Below are 21,693 nucleotides of genomic sequence, written 5' to 3' on the forward strand. Positions count from 1 at the left end.
AAAAGACAGATCAGAAGGAGAATAAAGAGAGCTCAGATATCTGACTTTGCTGCTACGTTTCAAAATTGATGATTGATGCCTTCGTCACGTCTTTGATTTGCTCTAAAGCTGTTAGATAAGATAGCTGTTTTTGTCATTAAAAAAACAAAATGATTTCCAGCCAAAGCCATTTACACATTTAGTCTTTTTTCCACTAAGGTTTTACAAATGAAGGGAATTTTGTCAAGGATACATGCGAATCCTGGGATTTGAACCTGAACTACAGCGCAATGCATAAAATATATTACATTTGATTATTTTAATGCATGCACCAGTTTATCAAAAGTAATTAACAACTAGTTATGAATGTCAGTACAATGTCAGAAGTGCAGCTATGATGCAGTAAGTGGGTTTGAACCTGGTATCTTCCAATATGAAGCAGATATTTTAACCACTATGGCAGCATGTTTCATGGTTTCTCACAGAGATGTAAAACAGTGAACTGATCACGTCTGATAACACCCAAAGAATTCCCAATAGAGTCTGAAGTCTGGACTGCAATATTGAATAAAGTTTGCTCCGCCCACCCCAACAGCGTGCTAAAAATGAATGGGTCCACCCGCCTGTCAATCAAAAGAATGCACTAATTATGAACATATTTGAACTCTTGCAAAGTCAACACAGATTATTTACATAAAATCTTCTACCAACGCGCACAACAGAAATGAAAGCAAAAAACATCGACAAGACTTTTGAAACCAGACTAAATAAGTCAATGTTTGGCATAAAATTAGACTTTTCAACGTGGGACTCAATGGGAAATTGCTCCTATTCATTGATTTTTTTTCCTGCAACATCTTAGATATATGATCCACACAGACATTACAATTATTTCTATTAAATTACTGAACAATGCTAACAAATCTTAAAGTTTGAAACGTAAACCAACCAATACTGACGGCATTTAAAATTAGTAGTGAGCTAAAACCCGAGGTCTCTACATTACCCATGAGCTTTCTAAATTCTTTAGAGTTTCTCCTGTTTGACAGAGTTTCTGATACTCTTTCCACTCATCAATCCACAGAGCTCTTACAGCACAAAACCCCAGAGTGGTATGATGTGGTTGCAGAATCATGTCTGCTTAGCGGGAATCCTAAATCAAATTTCCAGGATGAATCCAAGAGGAGATCATGACAGGAACTAGTTAAACTCTCTCTACACCATTAGATAAGGAGGTCAGTGCTTCCTTTAAAATGCCCTTTAATACAGGAAACATGGAGCTGTACTCTTTAATGGAAAGGAACACAAATTCATTGGTGTTTTAACCAGTTCTACTAAACAGGATTCCTAATAATAATAAATATGAGGACGTTAAGATGAATGTGGACAACCTGATTTAAAATATTTTACAGTTATAATTTTATTACCCCTAGTTCAACTAGTTTCATTATTTTATTGCTATTTCCGGTCAGTTAATTGTTCAAAGAATCACTTAACTAAAAAGATCATTTTTTATGCCTATAGATAATTTGGAAAAACAAAGATGATATATAATATACATAATACTTAAAAATGAGAAAATATTGAAGATTTTTTTATTTTTAAAGAGTTGTAGTTAAATACCCACATGCAATTTGTCTCTTTTGAACTCTTACATGTTTCTTCTATAAAATTACAAGCAAAAAACAACTATATTAAAATGCGTTTTGTTGGTTCTCTTACATAACATGTCAGCCTGTCTCATCACCTTCATGCCTCTACATCAAGTGAAACTTTTTTCTAAAGGCGTAGACAAAGGATATTGAGTCTGTCCTTCTTATTAGGAAGGGGATTTGGGCTGATATGAGTAATTCCTGAAGAGACTGTCCACATTCCCATATCTCATTCAATGTTACTTTAACTGCAATGCCAAAATTAAAACAGAAAAAAATAGGAAAAGCAAAAGGCACAAACAGCCCAACAATCTAACCAGCAATCCCTGTGATAAGAAAAGTAAAGGATGCTGTGTTGGATTTCAAACCTTTAAATGTCACTCTGGTCTTAGAGTCGTGGTCAAAAATACAGGCAGTGATGCAATTCTGTCATAACATGCAACAATTCACTCAGAAGTGCAAATGTTTGGTCTTTGTGTGTTTATTGTTTTTTTTTTTTACTGGAACAACATAAAAAAAGTCAAAATTCACACAAAAATCCAAAATGGACTGGTCCAAAATACTGGCATCCTTAAATTGACATTTGATAGCACACCCTTGTAATAAAATAAATGAAACCAATAACATCCTATAACAACAAGTGAGTTTCTTACTCTTCTTATACCAAACTGCTCCAGGACATTCCGATTAGAATTGGATGTCTTCCCTCAACAACTGTTTTGAGATCTTTCCATAGCTGTTCAATGAGGTTGGGATCTGGATCCATTTCAGGACCCCTCAGTGCTTTGTTTTGGAACTAGGCCTGCACGATAAATTGTAAAATTTATTGTTATTACCATAGCAAGCTGTGCAATAAGTATATCGCAAAAGTCTGCAAAAATTTCAATAAATGGTAGTAACCTTAAATATGCTAAAACAATCTTATGACAGCTTGAAGTATTTAACGAATCAAATAAATTCCTTTATGCGTTTGACCAATCGGATGGACTCCTTTACATCATTTACCAATCGGATGGAGCCCTTTACATCATTTACCAATCGGATGGAGCCCTTTTATGTCAGATGCTTGCCTCCTGTGTCGTTTGGTGTATAATTTAAGTAATATTGACTATTATTTCAATTAAACTGTTGCAGTGAAATAGAAATGATCTATTTGGTTGTTTTTCTATTTGTTTATGAATCGCAAGTTATGTCGTGATCGCAATGTTGATCACTAATATCACAAATCACAAGTTTTCCTTATACCGTGCAGGCCTATAAATTGGAACTATTACTGAGAGATTGAGGAATGTTTCAGGTCATTGTCTCAGAAGGAGACTCATAACCTCTGTGGAGAAGCAGCTACTGGACGGTGTCTACCAAGTTATTCCCTATAAAATCTTTGGTAATCATCAGGGTTCAGGAGACTATGTCAGTCATAGTGGGTGAGGTGAGTCAGTGGGTACCAATGAACCTCCACAGTGTTTGACTGTAGGCACTGTGCTTGTTTCTGTAAACAGTGCCTTGATGTTGTCGACTTTTGTCCCCTGTCCACAGAATATCCTCCCAGAAGGTTTGTGGTTTTGTCACACGTTTTGCTCGTCTGTAGTTGTACTTTTCTGTCACTGTGTCAGCAGTGGTGTCCTCCTGGATCTCCTGACACTACTGTACCCTGTGTCTGCAGATGAGCTTGCACTTGGTTGGAAGGTAACTGGGGTTCTTTTTTCACCTTTCAAACAATCTTTTATTGCAATGTTTCAATAATTTTGCCCTTCTTTCCACATTCAGGAGGGTTGGCTACATAAGGGGCTGTAAACCTCTAAATGATATTTCTCACAGTGGACACAGGTGCAACAAGATTTTTTGAGATGGACTTGTAGCTCAAGATGGCCAATTTTTTCCATTTTTTCCGCTCTTAAATCCACCGGACACCTCATTCACTTTCTATCTTTGCTCTATTCTCAGCAGGACACACAACACAAAGGTTGAATTCTCCTTTTCTCCATTTTATTTACCGGTAGTTGCAATTGTGATTTCTGAATTCCCCACACCTGCCACAGGTGTGTCTAAAAACAAACCTCAGAAATTATTCCACACTATTTTAACAAGGTGCCAATCATTTTTATCAAGTTCATTCTATAGTTGTGTGTGTGATTTTTTTCCTGTTTTTCCTGACAAACAAACCCCAAAACATTTGCAATTGGAACTATTGACAGTTAGTCTTATTTTAAAGATTTTTATTCTTGTAACAATAAACATACATTTATCTGTTAACCGTGACACATGTCTGCTCCTTTTCTGTCCTATTTCTTGGGCTGCAACAGATAATCTACTGCATGTAAAAAAAAAAAAAAAAAATCTTACAGAGGGGAGGGAAGGAGGTGCAGGTGAGGTCAACTACACACTTGTTCAGATTTTTTTATAGAATCTCAGAGATCTCCCACTCTTGGATTTAGCCGTCCAGATCCACAGTACCGCCTGCCCCTCTGAGCTCTAAATAGACAACAATATTAATCGAGCGTTGATGGGAAATAACTGCCTGTGACTTGCAATTTGCCTCAATTTCGTTTGGTCCCGACTGCCTGAAATAGGTCTGCCTAGAGTCGCTCCAGCTGTAATATTTCAGACATGAAAGATACGATCAATAATGATGAAAGAAAATGCAATCAGCAGCTGGCATATCTCTGCTGTCGACCCCACACCGCAAGCCTGAAAATAACCTCTCCTGGTGATGCTGCCTGCGAAGATTTGCTCCAATTCTCTGTCTTTCTTAATTTTACAACCACAGCTCATCTTCTTGAGGATAAGCCTGTCTGGAACACACTAGCAAGCACAATTTGCAAGGCTGAGCCACCATTCCCTGAGGCCAATTCCTACTTGATATTCTTTGAAAACGGAGGAGCTGTAAATTGTTTCCTCTCTTTGGCTCAACTGCCAATTATCCAGATTTGGCAATGGTCACTTATGAGGCCACATGCATGGAGGACACATTCAGCTATGGACCTTTTTTAAAACTTCATTCGTAGGGGATTTTTTAAATGAGAAATCAATAATTATTGATCTTGATTAGAATCATTGCAATGGTTATGATCCAAAACCAAATGTGCCATGGAGGTCTACAGCCAGCAGAGGAAAATGTCCACAAAAACACGCTTGATTTTTATGTTCAGAGTGCACAGACGGAAAACTTAAAGCTGCGAATGTGTTCTGTCAGACTGAAGCTGAATAAAGCCAGCACATATGTTAGTAACAGACTAAACAGTGTGCGCACTGTGGGCGGTTAAAGGTCTGTGGACCTCCTGTAAAGGGCGGACATTTAAGCGAAATGGGCGCAATGGGGCCACTTTACCACTCCAATCACACACCCACAGTGGGAAAGATTGAATCAAACACACAAATAAATTCGCTGTGGGTTAAAAGAAAGGAAAAACATTTAGGTTTACTTCTAAATATTTAGAATTATTGGTAAAAAATGATTGGAAACTCTTTTCAAAGATTGCGTAATGTGACAGATTTAACGATATTTTCGATTGGTTCCAAAATGATTCATGATTAAGACTTTAAGGTTTAGTAAAGTATGGAAATTAACTTTTTTAGTGAAATTTGAGTTTTATTGAACGAGGATGAAAACCCGCATCAGACCCCACAACTGTTGCTCCAAAGAAAGCAGCCGAGCAGCCTCCACACCGCATCCATCCGCGGCTCCCACTTACGTGTCGAAGTTCCTGCATGCGATCCTTCATGGTTCCGTGTTTGTCCCGTGGTTCTGAAGGCTGAGGTGATGCTGATGCTGATGCGACCGAGGCGAGACGCGCTGATTTCCACGCTGTGTGTGTGGATGGTGGAGCCACTTTACATATCCGAGTGACGCGCACGGAAAGGTGAGGCGAGGCCTTTCGCCGTTAACCCATTACACGCCCGCAACATTAACGCCCGCGCGGAGTTCTCTCCCGCTTCGGAACCGGCCGAGAGCCCGTCCGCGTCTCAGACTAAAAGCCTCTGGAGCGAGCGGTCCATTTAAACCGGGCTGGTCCCGATTATCGATTGAGCAGGTTTGATAACGCCCAAGTGGTTTACAGTGAGCTCAGGCAAACAGCGACCTCTGCCGACACACACTGGAACTGACCAAAATCTAATGGTTAGAAATGTCAAAAATACAGACTCCCTCTTATTTTAACTTGCAAAAATGAAAATTATTTTTATCATCAAATATTTTCACAAGAAAACACGTAAACCTAATCATAAGAGTCATTGCAGGGTATTGTATATGTTTCCTTAATTCTCAATAGGAGAATGTTGCAAAAGAAAACAATACAGACCCAATAAACTGGTAAGGAGGGTCAGTTATGTCCTGTTAAGGTGTCAGAACGTTATAAGTCGCAGTAAGTGAGCGTATATTTTTAAAACTTCATTTTCCTCATGCAGTGGGACCTCCTGTGTGTGGCTACTGTCTTCGATACCAGTTCCTCACATCAGCATCAATCCAGATTTCCACTTTGGTTCTATTCCCATTTAGTTTTATTCATGTGTCCGTCAGTGTTGGGTAAATTACTTGATTACTTTACTTAAGTGGATGAAATTGTAATTAATTTACTCATTCCTCAATTTAAAATGTCACTACTCGTTACTTTACTTTTTTCCCACTCACATAAAATTATTAAGGAAATAAAGCACGCACAAACAAGATACCCTTGTAAAATCCACTAAATAAAACCCTAAAGGCTACACAAGGGTTTTATTTAGCACCACCTCGTTAACTTCAACACGAGCATGAAAAAATGTACATTGAATAGGAGCCTACATAGTGTATAGATATAGGTTGCTCATTGACACTAGGGCAATGGAAAGCATTTCATCTCCAGGACATAACTTGCAGTTAACTGAAAACATTTTTGCCTTTGTTTTTAACAAATTGGAAATGATTTAAAAATTTGTCGAATGCCTCTACGTCCACGTTCATATTTGTGATCTCTTTGTCTCACTTTTACCAATCGCCAACTCTGCATTAGCGCGCATGTGTGCCTATTTGCACTAGTAACTCTTAAGGGTATCCGTTTTGTTTCATTTACACAAAAGACAATATCTTAGCCAACTGTTTACACAAATTATTTGGTTTTATTAGTCATCCATGGCTTCACTGCACCAAAAAGTAAGTCATGGAGTATTGAGGGTTTCTGTAGTCTAGTAATTGTAATTTGGCTTCTAATTGTTTTAAGCCTATTGTACAAAAAGTGCTTTATAAATAAAGCACTTTTTGTACAAGTGCTTTATAAATAAAGTTTGATTTCATCGATGTCTGTGTGTTGTTTCAAAATCTATCAAACTTTTCTCTGTTCTGAATTGCAGCTGGTGACATTTGAGCTCTGCTTTTTCTTAGTGAAGAAATCAAGTGGGTCTCATCCTCAAGTAAGCAGTCAAAATATCTTCATCTTTTTTGGTTTATCAATTTAAAAGACAAAAATGGTTTGAGTCTATGAAACTAAAAGAAGAATTGAATATTTCATAATTATTATTATAAACCCTTTTGATTTCACAGCTCAGTTTTGACACGTACACCTGTTAAATCCAAACAGAGTTAAATCTCACCCAATTTGGGAGAAACAAATTGCCAATCACTTGAACAAATAAGAAGCTGATTGGCTATAACAGCATCTCATGTTTGCACCTCATCCACTTGACTCAACAGAGTAGAAAAGTGCAATCAGGCTCCAGCGTTGACCGTGCGTGTGCTGGTTCAGACCAGAGATGATGACGGCATGAGCTGCATGAGTCAGAGCTAGAAGTGAGGTCTCCGCTGACGACCGGTGTACTTTGTATCCGCTCGAACCTCCCTGCAGGTCCAACAACACAGAGCAGGCTGTCAGCCACATAAAGGTGGAGCTTTCACATGTTTCTGTTACACAAACATCTACCGTGTAAAGGTTCAAAATGCTCTACTGATCATACCTTCCCTGTCTTCTTCTTCTCTCCTTTTTCTCCAAGATCCAATCTCGTCCCTTCTTCACTGATTTTCCTTTCATATTTTTAAATCGACACCTTCACAAAAACAAAAATAAATAAATAAATTGCAGGCAGTTAGAATCCTTCACCTGTTACCAAACTGAACGCCTGAACCACAGAATGTGAAAGGGAGGAAAATCTGCCTGAGAGTTCTGAACTCAGTCAGAACAACGGCCCTTTTTCTATTCTTTTGGTCTGGCTTCATCAGAAACACGTACGACTGAACGTGCTTCGACTGACGCCCGGACCTGGGGGGTGTTTTTCGGAACGCATGCTTTACATCTGTCAGAAGAACAAAAAAAATCTGCATTCAGCTTCAGTTTTTGTCCAAGTCCAAGTTTAGGAAAAGCTCCTCTTCAACCTACATTTATAGATAGATATGGAAATCAGCCACACAAAAATATGTAGAAAAAACAAAAGTAGTGTTCCCTCATTTACCACGGGAGTTACATTCTAGAACAAACAACCTCGTGATAGGTGAAATCCTCAACATGGTATAGATGTTTTAAGGCTGTAAATCCCCTCAGTACACATATGCACTTTTTTCAGATATTTTCAAACTTTTATCTCTTGTTTAAACTCTAAAAGTTCAAACCTTCAAAGAAATATGAGTCCAGATAAAAATGAGCAAAATTGCACTGAAAAAAAAAAATCAGCAAAACAGTAAGATGGTGAACGGTGAAGCGCAACATTGCTGTACATTCATCTAACATTTGGATAGCTGAAAACTGAGGATTGTTGAGCAAACAACTGTACGATAAAAAGGTCATGAATCTTTTCATTTGAACTCTAGATGACGTCATGCTGCATGTCAGAGTTAAACACACATTCAACAATAAGAATCCTGTAAACAAACCGCATGTGGAGCAGCTTTAAACCATAACATCAGACTGAGAAGAGTAGCTCTACCTCTGTCCTGAATACTGAACTTGGTTTGAAACAGCTCGGTCAGACGTTTCTGAGCCCAGACCCTGAAACCAACAGAAAAAAAACAAATGTTTGTGCTGCACTGCAGCCTTAATGAAGATCAGTATTTGACGGCAAACAAACATCTGTCCTTACTTTAGGAAGAACTCCTGTCATACCGGCAAACAGACACAAGAAGAACCTAAAGGTAAACCACAAGACTGAGTTCAATATCATAAAGAGTATTGAATGATGTTCATTTTACAGATTAATCAAAGAAAATTCAAGGCACCCAGGAGTGGCAGAATGTGTCAAAATAAAAGCCCCAACTTGAGTGGGGTACTAACTTTTTAGCCTTGCTGCTGTTGGGGTAATCCACCACCATGCCGCCACTGAAACCTGCTTTCATGGCCTGCGTTGTAATCAGCTCCAGCTGTGGAGGAGCCAGGAGCAAAGCTAAAGGTGAACAAATAGCCCAATCCTACAAAATATAGAAATGAATCTGAAAAATCAAGCAGGAATGCCTGATTTTTTCTACCTGCTCTGAATTCTCTGGATAAAGCTGAAAAACGGCACGAGAGCCTCTAGCCTGATAAAGAGAGAAGACAGGATTAAGGACATGCAATTTCTGTTTGAGGAAGTCAATAAGACTGAAAAGACCTCACCAAAGAAGAGTATAGTGTGCTGAAGAAAGTGAAGAGCCTCTTGGGTGGACTGTGGGACTTTTTGTCTGCGTTACAGAGCCACTGCAGCGCAGAGATGCTGATGGGGAAAAAGCCTTTGAAACACACTGACAACCTTTGATTCTAGTAAAAACCTTTCACCACGCTCAGTCACCTGATGCAACCGTCAAAGGTGCCTGCTCGAAAAGGCATCCCATGGCCCATGTCCCCCAGCACAAGATCTCCTTCCACTTCTCTGTCCAACGCGACGTCTGCCGTGAGACAGATTGGACTGTGTCAGCAATAACACAAAGACAATAAACATGCCTTTGATAACCTTACTGTACAGAACAAAACAACATCATCAACTCAATAAACATGAAGTTCAGGGCAAAAATATCAGACAAACCTAACATAGCAGTGCTGATGTCGATTCCAACCCAGTAGTGTCCTTCCTCTGACAGATAGTCCCCACTGAGACCAGATCCACACCTGAAAGTCAGTCAGGGCGATTACTTCCTGCCTTAAAGGTGAACGTCGGCACTTTTTACAAAGGTAGGATTAATCCTTCACTCTATTTTATGTCTTCTTTATCAAAGAATACACAGAACCACCCTTTGCTAAAGGACCGTTCATTCAATACCACGATGCTTTGCAATCACAAGATTTAAAATAAAGAAATAACAGATGGTGGATGCAGCCAAGTGTCATGCAAATGTTTCATTTGTTGAGCTGCCTTTTTTTTTCCAGATGTGACATCAGTAAAGTACAACGGAGTTTTAGGGCCACCAAAAAAGTGGAAGTGCAGAGCAGCAGGTGAACGCCGCGCAGCAGCAGAGCAGACCGACTAAACTTAGTTTGACAGGTGAGCTAAATGTTTATTGATAACGTTCCAAATGTTTGGAAGCTCGTTTGTTTGATTTACAATTTATTAAAGTTTTATTTATCGATGGTTGGTTTGCAGCACGATGAAGCCATCATCGGTATCCCTGCAGGCAGCTGTCCACTTGAATCCTTTCTTCCTCCACCAAAGACCAGATCTCTTCGTTTGTGTGGTGCTTCCGCCTGAGGAGGAGCACTTTTTGGCATTTTCAACGTTCTAATGCTAATATTACAGACTATTTTCATTCCTCTTTATTGTTTTTTGTTGAAACTGGAGGCTTCAACTGCAGGAGGGGGCGTATGTAACACTGTTTACTTCCGCATTGGTGCTCGGATGACAGGTTGATGACGTAAGGTGACAAATGAACTTCAGGGTGTGTGAATGAAAAGGAGAATAAAGGCTGCAGCAGTCTTCTATACCCAAACGTGTCTCTGAGCTCCTTATTTTACATATGAAAGTCCCCCTTTACTGACACTGAACCCCGGAAAGCCGCTACACTGACAATAATCTGATTTTGAGGCGCAAAAAGGTTCAGAATCTCTTTGTTTATCTAAACCTATCTGGAAATAAAGCTTCACAAAAGGCTCCACATATTTCATCTTCAAGCTTGGCTCCAATAAATGGAAAACTTTGGCGTTTTCTCCTTGTTAATCTGAGTTTTTTCTCAGAAATTTACGAGTTTTTATCTCCTAAATTTACGAGATAAAATCTCGCAATTTTACTTTTTTTTTTTTTGTGGCCCTAAAACTCAGTCGTAGTAAAGAAAACATTCTCCTGAAGAAAAATAATGAAGGATCCATTCAGGATCAAATAAGAAGCCAGAAAAACATTAATAGTTAGGCGGGGATTTTAATACTTTGTATAAATTGCTCAATGCAGAACAGATGTGGTTAAAAAAAAAAAAAAAAAAACTGAAAAAAACAGAGCTCCTCCCTAACGGTGGAGGCTGCTGTCCCACTGCTATAAATCAATATTCTGATACAATATAAGATCTTTGCAGATAAATGGAGCACAAATGAGTGAATAACTGCTGTTAACTTTTAAAGCTCAACACTGGTCAAGATGCACACCTAAATGGAACAGAATAGAATAGATTAGAATAGAATTTCCTTTCATACCAGTCCTGATAAAAAAAACACTCATTTTTGATAAGTATTTCTGCCAATGGTTTCATATTTCTATTAAAACTCTATTTGAATTCATTTATTTTTTATTACTGGCTTACCCGACATCTAACAAGAAGGACGGCTGTCCCTCTGGCAGGTTCAGAAGCTCCACAGCCCTCTCTGACATCTGGGTCTGAATCTCAATCATGCGGGAGCTGTCGACAAAAAGACAGTAACCTCTCAGAATCTGGCTGTTTCGGTTTTTCACAGCAGAGTTGGCACGCCAAACCCAAAATGTTACATTCAAACACAGATGAGTGTTTTGAGCAGATTTGTGGTGCAGCGTAATCATTATTGTTTTAATTATTATTATTATTATTTACAATTGTTATTTGTATTATTGTTAAAAAAGGTGTTTTTATGAGACATTAAGCATATTAAGGGACAACAATTTAATGAAATTTCAGAAATGCATGTTGAAATACTGAGATATAGATGCATAAAACACAGCATTAAACGTTTATACTCACTTCTGCGAGTATTTCTTTGCTTCCTCCTCATTGTAGAACTACAGGGATGACAACAAACAAACAGCACAGGTAAACGATTCAATACACAGTAGTTTGGCCTTTGTATGTGCCGTTCAAGTGTTGCTTCAATACATAAAATGAGGCTAATCAATTTACAAAGACTGTAAATGATGTCATTTTAGAAAACCTTCAGAAAGATGCTGGTTTTCTGCTCAAGGCCATAAAAAGATCTAAAAACAAAATGTAACAACATTTGGTTTTGGTTCAACTTGTCTTTGTTTCAGCAACAGTCTTGGAGTCGGGCTGTTTCACTTTAAAAATGGTGCTACATTTATAAAGATAATGCATTTGTGAGATGAGCACAAAAAGTTCATCCTAATAAATATTGGTCAGTAACTCCTAAAATACTTAAAGCACCACTCCCATCTTTTGATCTATTCTCAAAGTGTTCCCAGAGCTCTTTTAATTATGATTATGCAAAATAAATGAAAAACTTGTTTTCCTAGATAAGAACATAGTTTCTGCAGAGCAGCAGGAGTTCATCAGAAATTTTCCTCTGAGGGGACTGCTGCGTATCCTGTCTTCCCTTTGTTTTCACACTCTGCTGCTAGCTTACAGCAACCTCACAACCTCAATCTAACAATACCGGAGCAACAAAAATGGCGAGCAGTGTTGGAATTCTCTTGGTGTATAGTTTTTAGCCAGATGCCAGCTCAGACGAGGAAAACAGAAACATACATGGATCTATTTTTCTGTAAGTGAATGCATCAGAATGGAGCAGAACAGGGAGATTGTAGCTTCTTTGTCACAGCTACAAGCTTTTTCCAACGGCATCATTTTGTCTGCTCCTGATTCACAATAATTTGAATAAAGAAACACCCAAAAATGCAATTTGTTTTAACATATATCTTCCATCATTCTGGTTACAAGAACATGTTAAAAACACCAAAAACGTGGTTTTCATCAGAGTGGGTCTTTCAATTGTTGTAGCTTCTGTTTTGAAATTCTGGTACAGTGCTGTGGATGAATGAAATGTTCTGCAATATAAGTCTCATTTTTTGCCTTTTGGATAATTTAGTATAAGTGTGGAGAAGAAATTAGCTGGATAGGTGCACCAAGAACAGTGAGAACTTTTGGTGGAGGCGGTATGATGGTGTGGGCCCGTGTCTCCCGCACTGAAAAAACTAGCTTCAATCTCAACACACAGAGATGTTTACATCATCAATACATTTTTCCACACAAGTACAAGAGCAAACTATTCTTTGAAATGACAGCGCTTGCCTCCACCGAGTGAGGTTTATCACTACATCCAGAATATATTTCGTTTTGCTTCTAAAAACTTGTGCTGCTTATCCCACAAATCCACGTTACTTCCATTTATGGTTACGTCCAAATCGGTTTAAAATGGAAGATACCATCTTATCAAGCTTATACCCAAAACGCAATGTTACATCAAATAGTACCTAATCTATCTAATCTATTACCCTGATTTCTCAGGTTAGATTCACACACACAGACTAGTACAGCTAACTGACCACATCTGGAGGAGCCATGTGCTCGGGTCGTCGACAGCTGGAAGCCATCGTCCTTCAATGAGGAAGAATGCTAGTTAGAAAAAAAACAAAGTAACTAAATAAAACGTCAAAAACAAAAACAGTCTTGGAAGCAAACTATCAGTTCTTCTAAACACACGTGAAGCGAACGGCGGTCACGTGACCATCTTCTTCGTTGATCCTAAAGCCAGAAAAATAGCGCTTATCGCCACCTACCGTTCACTCTGAATATCGTTTTAGTTTTCATTCATTCAGTTAATTACATTTGATCACAACAGAAAAACAAGGAAATGTAGCAAAGATTGTAGAACAACAACTTAAAAACACTAAGAAACACACAAGAAACAATGATGTTATCATTTTTTAAGTATATATGTTATTTTCAGTGTATTTTATATATACATACATATATATATATATATATATATATATATATATATATATATATATATATATATATATATATATATATATATATATATATATATATATATATATATATATATATATATATATATATATATATATATATATATATATATATATATATATATATATAGATAGATAGATAGATAGATATAGATATATATATATATGTATAGATATAGATAGATAGATAGATAGATAGATATAGATATATAGATAAGATTTAAAATTACAGCATTTTCCTGCGTACTTCAAACTTCTGACGGTCTCAGAGCCAAATGGAAAAATATGTTGGTGTCCCTCTGTTAATGAAATCAAAACCCACAACAGTCACTGAAGAAAAAACCCAAAACTTATTAAATCAAAAGCTTTTCTGAGATTAAATCAAAATTGCTAATAACAAGTGAAAATAATTTAAACTTGGAAACCTTAAAAACACACTTTGATTGTATTTGTTAAAGCTTTACGATCCTGCTCCAAAGTGTTCTCCTGTATTTTGGGAGTTCTAACCGCTCATTCATGGCACATCTTCTAAAAGACATACATTATCCTCAGCAGCCCTTAATGGGGTCTACCTTTTAAAAGTGACAATTCTCAACCACCATGGAGACAGAAATAACTGACAACATTGTGTCACTAGATCCATCCAGGAAGGGCCGTATTTCTAAATTGTATGACATTATGTTGGACCTTAAACATCCTTCAGTTTAAGATGAATTGGGAAGAACATATAGGTCTCCCTATATATATATATATATATATATATATATATATATATATATATATATATATATATATATATATATATATATATATATATATATATATATATATATATATATATATATATATATATATATATACATATATATATTTGAGTTTCTTCTCTTAAACTGGTAAACCCATCTTCATTTTGTGCTTGATACCAGTTAATCCAGTTTAAGGTGGTACACCGAGTCCATAGTTCTAGGGTTAGGCTCGCTTCTATACCCCACAGTTAGCCCACTGTATTAGATGTAATCTTAAAGAGGCCTCTCTTTACCATATGTTCTTTTCATGTCCTCATTTGAATGTATATAGGATGGCAATTTTTGACAGTGTCGCGTTTATTTAACACCAAATTGAAACCAACTCCATTAATAGCATATTTTGGGATCATGGAGACAGAGCTGTCTTAGGTACTGCTGGAGACAGATACATGAGGAGAACATGTAAACGTCTATACTTTGACATTTTTGTTCCTCTCTTTGGGTTAATGCCAACAAAACTCCTAAAGATTATGAAACAAATGAATTTCAAATAATAAAACCATGACTATATTTTCAAACATAAGTGTTTTTGCTATTGAGTTGAAACTATCACAGATATGACACATTTATTTTACATTTTATCAGGTTTGTCAGAAAAGGTACCAGTGGGAAACACTGATAACTGAAATTTCTTGACTTGTGTGCCTGTTAAAATACTAAAAAATTATAAAAATTAAAGAATATTTAAATTTATATTATTATTTAAATTAATATCAATAATCTTTAATGTAAAAAAAGATCATTTTAATGCTAGTTTTCTTTTCTTTTTTCTCATTAGTTAAGAATTTCAAATGTTTAAAACAATGTTGACTTGTATTCAGAAATGTACTTTATTCTTGAATTGCATTGTTGTAAATTTTATATTTTTGAATTGTACTCTGCAAATGTTTAATAAAAATAAATTAATAAAAAAAGTTATCTTTTCTTTCGTTTTCAAACAAATGCATTTAGAAATCCGAGGCTCATTGAATGCGGTCCAATGGTCCCTCCTTCCTATTCTGTAAATTGATTGGTCAGCCAAGGGAGCACTTCCTGTCAATCTTAAATCCTATTGGCTAGTTTCCCCGGTGACAAACCGGAAATAGTTTTCGTGTTTTTACTGTTTAACAGCCCGGTTTGGATAAAATGGCAGGGGTCAGCTACAGGCTTGGCCGTCTGACAGCTCTCAGAATGCGCAACAGTCGTCCGGTGGGTGCTGGCGGAACTTCCGGCTGTTTTCTAACGAGATGCCACCGCGGTTTCTGTTCACGTTCAGAAGAAGAGAAAAGAAGAACAGATCAGACGCTCTCAAAAAGGAATACAACTCGACAAATTCCTGATGAACTCTGGGGCTGTAGGAAAACCAAATGTCAACAGGAAGATGGAATTATACTGTTTGACACTTCTTTTGATTTGACCTCATTTGATTTAGAGAGATGTGCAGAACACCGACAGAGTCCTGCACCCCTGCACGCCCCTGGGGTGCTTCTCGAGAAGAGATATAAATTCCTCTGGAGCAGCAGAGGATCAATTTCAGCCCCCCCAGAGACCCTCCTGCCCCCTCATCAGCTCAGAGGTTTTTGCACTGTCGTCCTCATTCTGGCAGATCAGGGAACAAACAGGCCGAGACTTCTGAAGCCTCAGCTAGATGCATTTAAAGCATCTCAAACCAGAGGCCACAGCTCCCAGTCAGACGAAGTTCTTCTGCACAGGAGCAGGACGGCTTATTATGACATCCTCAGAGTGTCTCCCTCTGCTACACAGTCTCAGGTCAAGGCGGCATACTACAAGCAGTCCTTCATCTACCACCCTGACAAGAACCCGGGGAACAAGGAGGCGAGCCTGCGGTTCTCTGAAATCAGTGAGGCCTACACAGTTCTGGGCAGCATCAGCCTGAGGAAGAAGTATGACCGGGGCATCTTAAGCCAGTCGGACATCCAAAGTGCAGGAAGACCTTCATCTAAGGAGCCAGCAAGTAAACCCCCAGGCTCCCAGCACCAGCAGGCGCATCAGAGAGCCCGGCGATTTTCCCAAACCAGTGGAAAACCCATGTTTGACTTTGATGCCTTTTACCAAGCTCATTATGGGGAGCAGCTTCAGAGAGAAAGGAATCTAAGGCAATATAAGAAGCACATGGAAGAGATGCAGGAGAAGAGGAGGAGCCACTGGAGGGATCAGAAATTAATGGAAGTGGCTTTTACAATGATTTTGACCATGGCGGGGATAATCTTTATCAGTCTCAGGAAGCCCTGAAGTGGAATCGGCAGACGCGCCAGTCTGCTCCTGCGATCCCTGTTATCGTTTCAAACATGAATGATGAACAGCAGGAAGACTGTTGAAGTGCTGTTTTTTTTTTTTTTTTGTTTCTGCTAAATATATTCACTTTTTCATGAAACATGGGGTCAGTTTCATGAATGTAGAAACATTTTGCCCGTGAGGTTTATTTTGATTTTCTTTTTTTCTGGAATGAATGTCTCCAGACTAAACTTTGAAATTGTGCCTCATCACTCAATCAGAAAGCAACATTTTATAAAATGAAAAAAAAAAAAACAATTACAGACACTACAGGAGAATGCTTGAAAAGTATTGGCCCCCTGACCTGTTCAGCGTGTACTCCGCCTCCGGTGGCCCCATGACCCTGAAAAGGGCATAGCGGGTTTGGAAAATGAATGAATGGATATTGTCCTACACTAGTGAGAACAAGACAGGTGAATTTTGGATGGTTTTGGTTAGTTTTTAAGCAATTTAAATTCTTAAAATCCCTGCTTCTAGTGTCAAAAATTTGCACGTTCCTTGTTTCTTTTATGCTGTACAGTTACATTACTGAAAGGGAATGAGCAAAATGTCACGTTGCTGAAAAATCTACACAACTGTTTAACTCCTACCAGCTATTGAAACTACTACTCATATGTAATGATCCCAAAGGAAATGTCTTTATCACAGCAGCTCCATTAAGACAAAAGGAAATAAAATATTAACAGCAGAATGACTATATGCATAGGTACAAAATAAACAAACAAACTCTGTTCAACTATGTCTTGATTGTTGCTAAAAAGGTTCTACTTTTGTGAGATAGGAAATTTTTGAGGGAAATAAAGTGAAAAACCCAGACATTGGTGTTCTTTGTTTTGTCATGAATCAGTGCAGCTCTTACATCATATTTGATGGGTAGCAGCATTTTTGTTGTCACCATGACGCAACTAAGAATCTATGGAAGCATATGTGTCTCATTTCAAAATAAAAGTCTATACTGGAAATGTTTTTTCATTTTCAAAATAAAGCTGCATTTGTTGACTCACAAATAAAATGAAAAATCAATTCCATAAGAGTCTACATATCAAACTCAAAGTTAGCCTGTTTATTTCATTGCCTAAAGCTTCTCCTAAAAATGCTTTCCATCCAGATTCTGAATTTCTTTGACCCTTCTGGAGCTAAAATGTTGTAGTGTGTGGTTTGCTTCCTCTTGACCTGTTGGGTTGAAAATGTATACCTATATAGTACTCTTGATTTATATCCCAAGTTCAAGCTGTATCTTTTAACTGCCTGGCAAAAAAGACATATAAGCCCTACATTTCTTTCAGGAAAAAAAAAGATTTTTAAATTTTAGCCTTGGCAATAAAATTGTGCTTCAGATCTAAATGTGAAAAATTCAAAATGAAAATAACCATCCAATAACTGCAGACCTGGAGATCAGTCAACAACAAGTTGTGGACCAAAAAACTAATCGTGACAGGAGAACAGATGGTAAAAAAAGGAAGAGAGAAACTCAAAGAAAAGCACCTAAAATGTTCCAAATGTGTATCCTAAGAGTGGAAGTTGTGGCTTGAAATAATGATGTCACACGTACAGAAGATTGGTTTGTGTCAAAATATCACTTGAGGGATTACAAAAGTAGATTAGATGGATAATAACATTGGAAAGGAAGAATTCCCTCATTGATTCACAAAATCAATCTAACATTTTCATTCTGAATGTTCCAGTCTTAGCAGTAACTTTATTTCCCTGTTGTCTAATTTTTTTATTAATAATGAATAGTTGTTTGTTTTCCAACTGAAGAACCTGCCCTGTAGGGGGCATCTGAATATAGAAAAACCCTCCTTAAGTTTCGTAAGGGAGCCTGAAGGGTTCAGAATTCTCACTTTGCATTTAGATGCATTTCCCTGCGGGACTGGATTTGTCCAGACAGAAGCAGGGACAGTTGTTTCTTCACATTTTATTCACAGAAATATAAAGTAGTATGTCAAGTACATCACTTTGTACAAAATTGCACAGACTCTTCAAAACCCAGTCAGACCACAGAAAGTTGAACTGTAAGAGAATTAGGAAAATAAAGGTAGACATGAAAGATCTGTGATATGTAGGGTAAGTTTCCTCGCCACAGACACTGTTCCACTGTGGACATTTTCATCAAGGGGTTTTACATAAATAATATTCAATAGGAAAAATGTCATCTACAGCAGTTAAATTATAGGTTTCAAAAGTAGGGTTCAAATTGGCACATAAACGGCTCCATTCGCTCCTCTGAAGCTACATGGCCATGCTTGAAAAGACAGTGATATGTTTATTTCAACAAAGCAAATAAAAGAGGGGAAAAAGTTAAGTACCATAACCAAAAAAAAAAAAAAAAAACAACCCAGAAAACCTACCATGAAGCTATTGTTTCATTTATTTCCACTTTGGGGTAAAATATCTACATAAGCATTTTTTTTCTTAAATTAAAAAAACAATAATACAAATTTTCCCCTACTAGTCAATTGGTTGCCAAGCAACAATAAAAAAAACAATGCTCAGGCGTAAAACCTTTTGTAGTGTCACAATTAATTTTTACTATCCTAAACATGAATCTGATGAACTGTTTAATTTTAAAGTTGTTAGAAACCAAAATAAAAAGTTATTCACAATTTTTTACAGTTTATTCTCAACTGTGTTTAAAAGCCTTAATTAGTTGAGTAAAAGGTAGTGTTTCTATTAAAAAAAGTGATACATAAAGCTGAACAAACACAAAACCAGGACTCTCTGCTACTGAAAGCCTTTTTGCCACTGAAGTCGATCTTAAACTAGCAGTGTGGATTCTTAAAAAAAAAAAACATCAAAAGAAAAAAATAAACTTTTCATAAAGGAAACCAAGTAAAATCTAAAATCAAAAGAATGACTTTAATTTCTTTCTAAATGAAATTACAACTTTTAATACTTAAAAAATGCAGAAAGAAATTAATATGGATTAAAGATAACATGACATATTTCCATTCAAGCATGGCCATTGTTTGCTTTTTGAACTGTATATGCCCACAAATTCACCTGCAGGCCACACAAGACAGCACACATCACTTTCATAATAAAAAAAAGACATGTTCTGAGTCCCTCTGATAAATGCTGGATTTGGTATAATAATATGTTCAAGGCATTTCTTTAAAGTAATCTATATTATCAGCATCTCTAATCTACAGGTTTTCAATATAATGCAGGTGACTACAGGACCATAACAAGAAGGAGGAACCCAGAAAAACATCTTTTTTTTATTAATGCAGCACACTCTTTATTAAAAAATATCTGAACTCTAAAACACCAGCAAAAAGCTGCGTCAGACACATCTGCAACACATGACCTTGTGTGCATATGTAATGGTATCAATAAAACCTTCCAAAGCATGGATGTGCTGTATGAAGAGATATGCATATTTTGTATATCTTAAGCAAAAAATGACAAGATTTCATTTTTAGCCTTTCTGTGATGATATGAGATGCCAGCGTCGCCATTCTTGTCTGCTACATCCTTGTTTTGCAGCAGCTCGTGTGTCTAAAGTAACTGTCAGGCACTGAGACCCTTTAGGTTAAAAGTGTTTGGGGGAAAATTATCTCCGAGCTGTATTGATGTGGTTGAAGAGAGCCAGAGCGGGACTTTTTAGGGGAAACCCACAGGGACAGTGAGGATATCCGGAACAAACTCAAAGCAGCTTTACAAACATTGAGGAGATGCTCTCAAAAGCTTGTAGGAGCTCACTGGGGAGGGAGCTTCTCTGTTGGGTCAGTTCAAACTCGGCCCTCCCAAAGGGGGGTGACACGGGCTCTGCTTTTGGGGAACTGGGGGTAAGGCTGAGCAGGAAGGGGTCAGAGGAGGGGAATCAAGGCCAGCTGGGTTCACTGGACAACTTCCCTTTTCCTTAGAAGTCGTATATTTCTTCCACTGACTTCCTTTGTGGCTAATTTTCATAAGGAAAACAGAAGCAAACTGAAAAAAGTTTAGTGTAAACACCGCCTAGAATTTTTTCTTCACTTCAACTGGAAATCGCCTGAAAACTAAAACAGAAAATGGTAAGTGATCCGGTGATGTGAACCACTTCCCCTCAAACACAAGATGCCCCATGTCATCTCCCTCAGTCACAGAACAAATGACTCATCCCTGATAGGGGCTGTTTAGTAGAAAGAGTACTGGTTCTCCACGGCCCGGGCCCTCCGAGTCCCATCTGCATCATGGTAGTCCTCAGATGATCCACTAGAGGCATCCAGCAGCCGTTCCGAGCTGTTACTCCGGCTCTGCAGGCCCCCTCCTACTCCTCCTCCGGTACCAGGGTCACTTCGGGAGAGGGAAGGAAGAGCAATTGGTGAGGAAGAGGTGCTTGACGACAGGGGGCCATCAGAGGGAGGCCCTGCAGGCGCTGTCATTCCAGAGGTGTGAAGAGCGGGCTGAGCTGTATCTGCTCTGCAGGCTGCTTCCCTGGGAGGGGTGAGGACTGGTGGCACGGTCACATCTGTAGCAGCTGGTGAGAAGAGGCAAGGAAGCAGCATTAATGCAATCTATTAATCTGTGCTGCTGATCTTATTCAACTTGTTTCCACTGGAGAGTTGAAAATAAAAGGCTCGTTCATGCAGCACTGGTAAACACAGGCCCGGCCGGCCTTCTTTATTATCCTTTCTCTTGGTGGGCAATAACACCAACAACACTGGGGCCAAAGACACGTCTGAGCAGTGTATCAATGAGGCCTTTTCCCCCCAGAATCAAACCTTTGCTCTATCTACAGGCGAGTCAGTGCATGAGTGTGTGTACATTTGGCATCTGGGAAAACAGAGGACCTCTTTGTCCCCATCTGAGCGGGATGGAGCTGGAGGCGCAGACTGCATGCAAAGCAGCCGCGGCATAATCACCTCCCTCACTCCCCTGCACAGGAGGGTATTTATCCTGTGCCAGAGGAGCAGAGGACAGCAGCAGAAGTAACATGGAGGACAGGGAGG

At 38.2% G+C, this 21,693-nt stretch overlaps 4 protein-coding genes across 8 annotated transcripts in view; 1 reads left to right on the plus strand and 3 right to left on the minus strand.

The window, feature by feature from the left end:
* LOC101175011 (syntaxin-1A) overlaps positions 1-6,111 on the minus strand; it is a 75,751-nt gene extending 69,640 nt beyond the window's left edge. For all 3 annotated transcript variants that reach the window (XM_011482505.2, XM_020708238.1, XM_020708237.1), the window contains exon 1: positions 5,324-6,111. In XM_011482505.2, coding sequence (XP_011480807.1) covers positions 5,324-5,353 — 30 coding nt within the window. In that variant the 5' untranslated portion in view covers positions 5,354-6,111. The remainder of the gene's footprint in view (positions 1-5,323) is intronic.
* A 190-nt stretch (positions 6,112-6,301) lies between these two features.
* Positions 6,302-13,431, minus strand: bud23 (BUD23, rRNA methyltransferase and ribosome maturation factor). The gene is made up of 12 exons (XM_004075375.4): positions 13,233-13,431; positions 11,698-11,735; positions 11,287-11,382; positions 9,588-9,670; positions 9,354-9,450; positions 9,182-9,278; positions 9,055-9,105; positions 8,864-8,949; positions 8,673-8,718; positions 8,520-8,581; positions 7,557-7,646; positions 6,302-7,441 (listed from the first exon to the last, which is right to left on the minus strand). Exons 1-12 carry the CDS (start codon positions 13,278-13,280, stop codon positions 7,387-7,389), a joined length of 849 nt encoding a protein of 282 aa, XP_004075423.1. The 5' UTR covers positions 13,281-13,431; the 3' UTR covers positions 6,302-7,386.
* A 2,140-nt stretch (positions 13,432-15,571) lies between these two features.
* On the plus strand, positions 15,572-17,575 carry dnajc30 (DnaJ heat shock protein family (Hsp40) member C30). Its single transcript, XM_023961924.1, has one exon. The coding sequence runs from the start codon at positions 15,611-15,613 to the stop codon at positions 16,715-16,717; it is 1,107 nt and encodes a 368-aa protein (XP_023817692.1). The 5' UTR covers positions 15,572-15,610; the 3' UTR covers positions 16,718-17,575.
* Positions 17,576-18,661: 1,086 nt separating this feature from the next.
* sh2b2 (SH2B adaptor protein 2) overlaps positions 18,662-21,693 on the minus strand; it is a 28,017-nt gene continuing 24,985 nt past the window's right edge. For all 3 annotated transcript variants that reach the window (XM_020708240.2, XM_011482506.3, XM_023961709.1), the window contains one exon: positions 18,662-21,221. In XM_020708240.2, coding sequence (XP_020563899.2) covers positions 20,878-21,221 — 344 coding nt within the window. In that variant the 3' untranslated portion in view covers positions 18,662-20,877. The remainder of the gene's footprint in view (positions 21,222-21,693) is intronic.

Source organism: Oryzias latipes, chromosome 13 (assembly GCF_002234675.1).
Source record: "Oryzias latipes chromosome 13, ASM223467v1".
NCBI classification, from domain to species: domain Eukaryota; kingdom Metazoa; phylum Chordata; class Actinopteri; order Beloniformes; family Adrianichthyidae; genus Oryzias; species Oryzias latipes.

What these genes read in the sequence shown, in the direction of transcription:
- bud23 (XM_004075375.4), bottom strand. Translation starts at nt 13,280, where the DNA reads ATGGCTTCCAGCTGTCGACGACCCGAGCACATGGCTCCTCCAGATGTG. An exon ending in ACCTTTGACGGTTGCATCAG is followed by an intron (nt 9,279 to 9,353) that starts GTGACTGAGCGT and finishes TTTCCCCATCAG; the next exon opens with CATCTCTGCGCTGCAGTGGC. An exon ending in AGAAGAAGAAGACAGGGAAG is followed by an intron (nt 7,442 to 7,556) that starts GTATGATCAGTA and finishes TTGGACCTGCAG; the next exon opens with GGAGGTTCGAGCGGATACAA.
- dnajc30 (XM_023961924.1), top strand. Translation starts at nt 15,611, where the DNA reads ATGGCAGGGGTCAGCTACAGGCTTGGCCGTCTGACAGCTCTCAGAATG.